Here is a 9012-nt window from a genome sequence, read left to right as displayed (position 1 = left end):
TATGAATGAATGCAAAATAAAATTACCTATTCCTAGAACACACCAATTTCAGTGCCAATTAAGGCTCTTGCTTGCTTCCAGTCCATTATTTCATGCAAGGTCCAATCACATTGAAGTTTATGACCATTATAAGGGATCCACTACTGAACAATAATATCTGCATTGCATATGTACCTTCCTAAGACCAAATAGTGTTTGAGTAACAAAGTCACCCATTTCATTAGAAGGGGTCTGTTGATCTAGAGTGGACTGATGACGTCGGCCGAAACTAGTTGGTTAAGGCGGAGTATGGCATTGCTACTCCACAAGGGGTGATGTACCGACAAAGACTACAACACTCACGTAAGTGAGGATTATAGGAAAGCCAATGGTTTAACCAGAATAGAGAATGTACCTTTTCCTGAGGCCAAAACTTTATATAGGTGAAGTGTAAGGAGCGTGAAATTTTGAGATGGTTTTTCGGTTGCTTGAATCCCTACATGATTCATGGATCACAGTTTCATTTTAATCACAGGGAGATGATTTGGCCTCTTTGGGGTGAAGGATCCATTAGGATTGGGATTTGGCCGGTCCGAAACAAGAGTTTAATCTGAAGTAATCTAATCTTATATATATGTAACTCTTTATTCTTAGGGAACAAGTTTCCGTGAGGGGTAATTCAGAAAATAAAATTACATTTTTTTATTACTCTTAGAAAATTAAATTAGACTAAATGAGATTTGAAAGTAGTTACTTTTGTTGACATATGAGACAGGATGGAGTATTCAAACTCATTATATGTTGGGATTATTACTAGTTTAGGCAGACATTAATCTATTTGTATGAGAATGGTGTATATATACATGTTCATGTAGAGAAAGAAATAATAACACAAAATCATTCTTCTCCTATTTCTTTCTTACAGAAGCTAATAATGAGAATCAATCATTCTCTGAATCTAATCTTGTAACCTTGCATATTGTAAATCAGGCTAATGGGCCATTTTCTACAAACTTATCAATTTGAGTAATGTCTAGGAATGCATCAACTCCACTTGCTTTGAGAAAACTGCAATAATAATTGAATAAAAGGATATATAAGCTACCAAAATCATCATGCCTCTAATAAATGCATTTAGAATATTAAATCAGAGTGGCAACAATGTGACATACTCATCTCTGAAAGCTCTTGCCATAGACAAGCAACCTCCTTGAGCAGATGATTGCAGGTTCACAGCAATGTTTGGATTGTGTATACTCTGCCTCATATGTACCCAACCATGTTGTCCATGTTCATTGTTTGATACTTTTGCCCTAAATTTGCCACAATAAAGTCAGTTTTCATGAACAAAACATAGAAATATAAAATCAAATTTGTTGAGCTCCTAGAATACTCCCTCTGTCCCTTTTTGTAAAAAATAAATGCGTCTAGAACTATGAAAAAGTCCTTATATTTAAGGAGAAATTTCCTCCCCAAAATGTGCTTATAAGTAGACGCGGAGGGAGTATTATGTAATAGCTTGCTTCTCACCTGTACATTTGAGCATCAATGTGAGTCGGGGTGTCATTCGTATCAACAAGGCACCCTTCACTCACCCAACAATCACCGCATGAGTCTAACTCCCACCCTTTAAGCCTCCCTTCCTGTATAGCAACAAAAATAACTCCACATTTTTAATGACCACAATGTGTTCAAAATATGTAGGAATGTGACTAGAATTAAAGTAAGTAACGTCAAATATCGATGAAATCGATGATTGATATTATATACACGTACATAAAAAATTGTGGATACTGTTAACTATCAACCCTTAATTTACTCTCTAGCACTTAAAAGAAATCAAAGCTAGTTGAAGTTTAGTTGGTTTTAAGACATACCTCGATGTAGTTTCGAAATGTTTCGAGTGCCTCCGATCCTTTTGCTTTAGCATTTCGAGGTTCAGAAATGATATTTATCCTTAGTTCTACTGATTCATAAGGCTCTTCAAGATCTTTAATAAGACTACCAATCCCTTCATCTGATCCACCAAGCTTCATTCTTACCATTTCAATTATAATTTTCACCACCATGTAGGCCCCTTCATTATATAAATACGGAAACATAATCAATGGAATGATCCATAAAACATTCAACATACAAAACATGCATGAACATGAATTTTAACTAACTAACTAACCATCATCAAGGAAATGGTTTTCTTTCAAAGCACCATGACCAGAAGTTTCCATCATAAGATGTGTTTCAATTCCATCCTTGTTAAGCTGAACTCCTTTATCAATGACATTTCGGTAACCAACGCGATAGAGGCAATGGTGACCGCCTCTATCAGTTATAAACTTAGTCAGCGACATACTCGTACGAGCATCGGTCACTATGGTTGATTCTGGATTTTCTTTCAGTACAATGGCAGACATGAGGGCAATGAGTTTGTCACCATTTATTGGATTCCCTTTGTTATCAACCACGCCACTTCTGTCCACATCGGTATCAAAGACTATTCCGAGATCAGCTGAGTTTTCTAACACTGCTTCTCTGGTCATTGCCATGGCAATTTTGTCCTCAGGATTGGGAATGTGATTAGGAAACATGCCATCAGGTTTGAGATGCAGAGAGCCAAAGGTATCTGCACCAAGCTTGTCTAAGACATCATATGTGAAGAATCCTCCTGAACCGTTTCCAGCATTCACTATTATCTGTAGAAGATTCTATTTCATTACTTGTAATTGAAGTGTAAAATTTTCAAGCATAATTTTCAATGAGAATAGAGGGTGAAGAATTCATTTTGAATACAGCACATCATAGGTCATTTTTTTTGGATTCTCTCTATATTCTGCAGAACTCAAAAATTGGTATTCAAATATTGTCTTTTGCATACATTATTATCAAATAAGAATGCAAACATTAAGCATGCATCTAACCTCTCTTCAAAATTTCAGTTAGGCCTAGTTTAGATTAGCTTCTAACTTATGCCTTATGCCAGCTTATCAGTTAAAAATAAGTTATAGTCTTTTACCTGCAAAAATCCATATAAGATCATATGTATTTATGCATAAGTTAAATGAGAGAGCTTCTCAAAAGATTGAGATACATAAGCTAGTTTTAGTTTATGCGAAAACCTGTTTATAAAAGACTCATAATTATTGCAAGATTATTTCAAATTTCCTTTTCTGTGAGTGAGTGGAGATAGATGTATGTGTCCTAAATAATGTTTTAAAAAACAAACCGAACATCCAACCAGCGAGACCCCTAGGTCATGTTTAAAATGCTAGAGCCAGAACAAAACTGTGATCAAATCGCTCAAATAACTGAACCGTAAATAGGGTCAATTCATGGTTCAGTCCATTGAACCGTCTGAGTCATGGTTAAACAGCTTTAAATGGCTAGAACCGGAACGAAAGTACGACTGACCAAACCATTCAAATAACCATGGTGCAGGCATTGCTAATTCATGGCTCAACTAGTTAAACTGTTCGATTCAATTTTTAAAATACCTATCATAAATGTCGTAATTCCTCAGATCTTAATATATTGAATAGGGGATAAGGCAAGGGTGATTTAGAAGATACCAAATAGAAGCATATGTAACAAACAAACAAGAAATGCGTAGATATATTAGTCAAACCTGAAATCCCTTAAGCGGAGTTTCATAATGCAAAGGATGACTTATTCGCTCCTTGATGATTTCTCTTAGGTGCTTTGAATAAGCACTCATGAAATCAACTTTTGTTGGAAGAACTTTAAGCAGAGTAGACACTCTGGCCAATCTATTTGCATATTTACGAGCAGCCTTGTCACATACTTCTTCTACCTCCAGTGAAGTAAGCCCCCCTCTCTTTGTGAAAAATTTCAAACCATTACGTGTGTAAGGCAAATGAGATGCCGTCATCTGTTGAAAAATAACTTAGTTAAACGCGTATTGAATAAGCACTTATGTATAGTAATTTTGAACTAGCAAGTTTTATGTAACCTACCATTATTGAAGCATCATAGACAAATGGAGGCAACAATGTGCTCATGAAACAAGCGGGCGTGGTAGCTAGTCCCATATCGAACACCATACAACCAGCACGAGCAAGACCGGCAAACACTGCAACGCTCAATTTCGACCCTGTAACTCGAGGGTCACGTCCAAGAGACACACTCACATTCTCAACAGGATATCCTTTTTCCTTCTCTAAACCATTGATAACCCACTCCCCAAAACTCTCTGATATTGCCTCAACAGCAGGTGGAGTAAGGTCGACCGTTCTTCCTTTCTCGCCTTCCAATGCAACTCCTCTAACATCCGAACCATTCTGAAGTCTCCTAATCTTGTCCAATTCTTCATCCACCACTACCTCATCATACTTTGCAGTTCCATAACATTTCACACTTATTACAGATTTATTGAACGGCACAGAAGATGCGAAACCAAGTTTGGTTTGCAAAGATATACTATTTCCTAGCAAAGAATGATAGTATGTTTTCTTTATATTTCTGTGCAAAGATGTTGAGAAGTTTGGTGAAGTAGAAGCAGCCATTGTTTAATTTCTTTGCCGCTCTTGCTTTATTTGAATTATAACCAAGCTTTAAGAGATAAGGTGAATGCAGTAGCATAAACCATAACCTTACAAATCCAATATAACAGGAACAAAAAATAAATATCTCTAAGATTTTTGTTGTTCTTTTTGTCTATATGCTAATTATTTTTGTCATTAGTTCCATGTGATATTTTTGTGAGTAAAATGTGTGCCTGGTATATTCTTGCAGATTTCTTCTGTATCTAAAACGTGACAAAAAACTTATAGCAATTTTGTCATTATACTCATATGATTGATTAAACATAATTGACCATGTTTGTGGCTAGTGTCAGTTGAAGAACCAAAACAACTTCTAGCAGAAAGTTGAGCTAGCAGTGTCTGAAATCACAAGAAATTTTGAGCGTTTCTGGGAGAACGACGTAATATCTACCAGATAGTGGTGTCAAGAAATTTGTAAAATGGAGGCAACCTACACAAAAATAAATTTAAAATTTTCAAAAAAAATATTTTACTTTATTATTGTATATGATTGAACCTATTCATCTATCAAGACAAGTTACGTAGACGCTTGTTGGTCTGAGTAGTAAAGAATCCGAACTTTCTTGGATAATGTTTCTTGTTTGGAAATGGCGAGGAAAGAAAATAATTGTAGAAAATTTTATCTGGTAGTGGTGAGTATTCAAACTTGACTAAAATGAGTCTGAAAATATGAATCTTATTTCAAAATTATCGTCATATTGTGAAAAATGGTGAGCTAAATGTAAGGGGAAGATTCTTGTATATTTTGAGTGAAATTCGTTTTATAATCCACATTTGAAATTGAATCTGATAGTGTAGTTCAGTGTATGTATTTCATGAACCTTCTCTTCAGTGAATTTGACATCAGTATCAAATTAAGATTAAGGAGACAATCTTACATAGTAACTTCAGCTTATGATGATACAAAACAGTCACACAATAAAAGTACTAATGCATAAAGTTAGAGAAGGCAAGTACACCTAAAACTCAAGCTCAGATAAGCCTTTGCCTTCGGAATCTGTAACATCAATCCACTCAATTTCGACGAGTACTTCACCAGACTCAACATTTCTCAATCTTAAACTCATCTCTTGGACGACTTTTCCATCTCTCCATACGCAGCTACTCTCTTCGGCTAGGCAATTAGTCGTATCTGGTTGAACAGTCTTGACTACATGTCCATCTGGGAGATCGCTCAACCCCATCTTCACACATTGAAGATATGGTTTTATGTCTATATCAGCTTCGCCCATTTTGTCGTCCACAGTGAAAGTGTCTTTGTCGCAAACTATCTGAAGAGAAAAACAAAATTCAATACCGCCAACAATTTAATATTAGGCTACAACATCAAGACTTTTTATGTCTCCGCGACTACAATGCATCAGCCGTATTTGTTTGTGATTCTCATTGATATCAAAGATCGCAATGTGAGCACAACAGTACCATGATTTAAACCATTAGTTAAGCTACATTATTTATTTATTTATTTTCTCTTTGAAAAAAATTCTTCTGCAACTTAAAAAAAGTTGGAGTTTGAGTACTGACCAGATGTATTGGTGTGTTAACATCTTTAATATAAAGTGTCAGTTCTTCATTCCATTCAGGATGGCAGTTATCATTCACAACAGCAGTCTTCAGTGTCTGCACCATTTATTATTTATAGTAACATATCATAACAGTGACAAAAAAGTTAAATTAATCAGAGATTTATATTTACTATACCAATTAAAAAATAAAGAACTTAGTTCAACTTTATGTGATTAATTATGTTAACATGCAATCTGTATTTCAATTAGTTTTTAAACATCAACATGAAATAATGATTTGGTTAATATTTCAAATATGAAATAAAATAAAATAAAATAAAAATACAAATAGCATCTAGCTAACTAACCTGTTCTTCCATGGTGACAAGAACATAAGGGTCACTTGTACGAGAATCATGAGGTATGAGATTAGTGCCTTTTTTGATACGAAGTCTGATAAGACCTAGAATGTTTGCCATTGAAACCAACCTAACTTGCACAAAATCACAAATCTTAACTTCTTCTCTTGTTATGTTAATTGTTACCCACACAATATTATTAATTTTATTATTATTTTATTGTAATATTGTTGAATATTAAATTAAATTAACCACTCGAGGGATTTTTAGATTTAGATTGACATAGTCAAACATGATTTTTGGCAGGCACGTGGATCACCGCTATTCTCTCATCCGACAAGCTTCCAATGTCCTTGCAGGATCGCAAATATCCCAATTTTTTATTTATTTATTTTGTTATGAAAATTAGAGATTGTTGGAAGGATAAAATTAGAGATGATGGAGAGAAAAAAATTGAGAGTTTAATTTTATTTTTTTTACAAAAATGAACGATATTCTTTCATCAAATTGATAGACTAAATCGATATAATATAAATTCAAAGTCAATACAAAAAAAAAATGAAAAAAATAAAAAGAAAACGATAAATAAAGGAAAAGCAAAAAAGAAATTTACGATAAAAATAATAATAAAAATGTACTATACAACAACAAAAAGAAATCAATGTGAAAAACCAACTTAAATTTTGTGATTATATAATATGGCTTATTTTAGTGTCCATCCAACCTTTTTTTTTTCCTAGCTCCACCTCTGAAGATAGAAACAGATGTGGTGATAAAATCAATACTACGTTAGAGCCAATCCCGTTATATGTTATGAGCATATTTTTTCTCTCATCAATTTTTATAGATACAATTAAAAAAAATGATGAACTCATTGTAGTGGACACGTGGTGGTTCTTCTAATAGAGGCATTCACCAGTTGTATAGGGATAAGTTTTATGTCCATAAAAATCACGGCGGAAGGGGGTTCATTGACCTCGCTGCTTTTATTGTAGCGATGTTAAACAAACAAGAGTGGAAAATTCTGACACAACTACAAAACCTTGTATCACGAGTTTTCAAAGCTTGATCACAAACAAAGTTATGTTTGACGAAATATTTCCAAAGCAAAGACTGCATAGTGCGTAGTTGTTTGCGTCGAGAGCATTGGCTATGGCGCTAATATTCCATTTTTGGTAAAGAAATGATATTTGTACCACTATTTCTTGACAACTTTTGAAACAATCATCTCTCTCATATTCACATGTAGTTTTATTCTCTCTCTTCTTCTTTCTCTCTCTATTGTTTTTATCCAATAAAAAGAGAGGAAAAGTGATTGTCAAAAGAGTTGTCAAGAATTGGATGTACAAATATCACTCCTCTTTATGTATTGTTCATACCAACTGAACTAAACCCACGAGGACATCAATAGTGATTATGGTTGCTAATATTCAATTAAATATGGTCGTGCGAGACCAAACAATTACACCCTCCATTTTAAAATACATATTTTGTAATATGCTCTATTCACTTGACTTGTTTTGATCATATTTTTTAACTAATATGTAAATACAAATGTAAGTATGTAGGATGTTGTTTGATTTGTTTCGATAGATATTTTCAAAAAATTAAATTTTATAATTTTTTACTTTAGATAATTAAATATATTAACGATCAAAGTTGTACATTGTCATATGTAAAGTGATTGACTTTGACATTTATTTTAAAATGGAAAAAATTTCTATTTAAATGAACAACTTTAACTATCCATTACATTGTAAAAAGAAAAAAAACTTTAATTGTCCATTACACTTCAACTTATTTGAATTGATCTATTAACATAACTACTTGCATATTACAGTGTCATGAGTTGTTTTTAGCCTTTTCATTTTTTCCTCATGTGGTTTAATAGCTAAAATTCACTTATAAGATGAATAAATTAAATATATGAGGTTTGAACGCCGATACCTGCATATTACAGTGTCATTAGCAAGTGAGCTATGTATGTCCAAGACTCTTTTTAGCCTTTTTACTGTTCTGTGGAAGAAAAAAAAATCCCTTTTACTGCATGTCGACAACCGCACGTATTGATTTGATCCCATTTATACTCTACCATGTTGCTTCCTTTAACAAAAGCATTGATATTTTTCTATCAAAATAAAAAAGCCTTGATCTTTATTTATTTTTTTACAAAATCTATTTTTAGTGACCTTTCTACTCAGATCCATTGGATGTCGGGGAGGAAAAAGATATGGCATTGACTATCCTAGCAAAAGATTCACATTTAAGATATCACTTTTTTTACTAAAAATATATACTACAACTATTTCACTCTGATTATCAAAAAAAGAAAATAAAAAGAATAATGATTTTATTAACAATATGTGTATTTTCGTTTTCATAAAATTTAAATACAATTTCAATGATATAATTACAAGTTTGATATTTGCCAAGAAAAAAAAACTACAAGTTTGATACAGTGGTAATATTAAAAATTGATCGTCTCAATCAAAATGGAGGTTTGTTCTAATATTAAAAATTGATCCCTAATTAAAAAACGTAAGTATTTTTTATGGCATCCTCTATTTAAACCGTAAATGACGTCAATAACATAAAAAAATAGGCATATTT

At 33.2% G+C, this 9012-nt stretch overlaps 2 protein-coding genes across 2 annotated transcripts; both read right to left on the bottom strand.

The window, feature by feature from the left end:
* Nucleotides 1-720: 720 nt before the first annotated feature.
* LOC11445217 (phosphomannomutase/phosphoglucomutase) lies at nt 721-4581 on the bottom strand. The gene is made up of 7 exons (XM_003607857.3): nt 3951-4581; nt 3602-3865; nt 2156-2672; nt 1857-2056; nt 1510-1622; nt 1152-1292; nt 721-1047 (listed from the first exon to the last, which is right to left on the bottom strand). The coding sequence occupies exons 1-7, from the start codon at nt 4497-4499 to the stop codon at nt 966-968; spliced, it is 1866 nt and encodes a 621-aa protein (XP_003607905.1). The 5' UTR covers nt 4500-4581; the 3' UTR covers nt 721-965.
* A 766-nt stretch (nt 4582-5347) lies between these two features.
* Nucleotides 5348-6605, bottom strand: LOC11444058 (protein C2-DOMAIN ABA-RELATED 7). Its single transcript, XM_003607858.4, has 3 exons — nt 6412-6605; nt 6063-6158; nt 5348-5809 (listed from the first exon to the last, which is right to left on the bottom strand). Exons 1-3 carry the CDS (start codon nt 6520-6522, stop codon nt 5498-5500), a joined length of 519 nt encoding a protein of 172 aa, XP_003607906.1. The 5' UTR covers nt 6523-6605; the 3' UTR covers nt 5348-5497.
* Between the last annotated feature and the right edge of the window lie 2407 nt (nt 6606-9012).

This window comes from Medicago truncatula, chromosome 4 (assembly GCF_003473485.1).
Source record: "Medicago truncatula cultivar Jemalong A17 chromosome 4, MtrunA17r5.0-ANR, whole genome shotgun sequence".
In the NCBI taxonomy this organism is placed as follows: domain Eukaryota; kingdom Viridiplantae; phylum Streptophyta; class Magnoliopsida; order Fabales; family Fabaceae; genus Medicago; species Medicago truncatula.
Note: the sequence above shows the minus strand (reverse complement) of the source record. Positions and strands in the feature narration are given on the sequence as shown.

What these genes read in the sequence shown, in the direction of transcription:
- LOC11445217 (XM_003607857.3), bottom strand. Translation starts at nt 4,499, where the DNA reads ATGGCTGCTTCTACTTCACCAAACTTCTCAACATCTTTGCACAGAAAT. An exon ending in AAACCATTTCCTTGATGATG is followed by an intron (nt 2,057 to 2,155) that starts GTTAGTTAGTTA and finishes TATATAATGAAG; the next exon opens with GGGCCTACATGGTGGTGAAA. An exon ending in CATTTCGAAACTACATCGAG is followed by an intron (nt 1,623 to 1,856) that starts GTATGTCTTAAA and finishes GTTGCTATACAG; the next exon opens with GAAGGGAGGCTTAAAGGGTG.
- LOC11444058 (XM_003607858.4), bottom strand. Translation starts at nt 6,522, where the DNA reads ATGGCAAACATTCTAGGTCTTATCAGACTTCGTATCAAAAAAGGCACT. An exon ending in TTGTCACCATGGAAGAACAG is followed by an intron (nt 6,159 to 6,411) that starts GTTAGTTAGCTA and finishes TAAATGGTGCAG; the next exon opens with ACACTGAAGACTGCTGTTGT. An exon ending in TTAACACACCAATACATCTG is followed by an intron (nt 5,810 to 6,062) that starts GTCAGTACTCAA and finishes TTTTCTCTTCAG; the next exon opens with ATAGTTTGCGACAAAGACAC.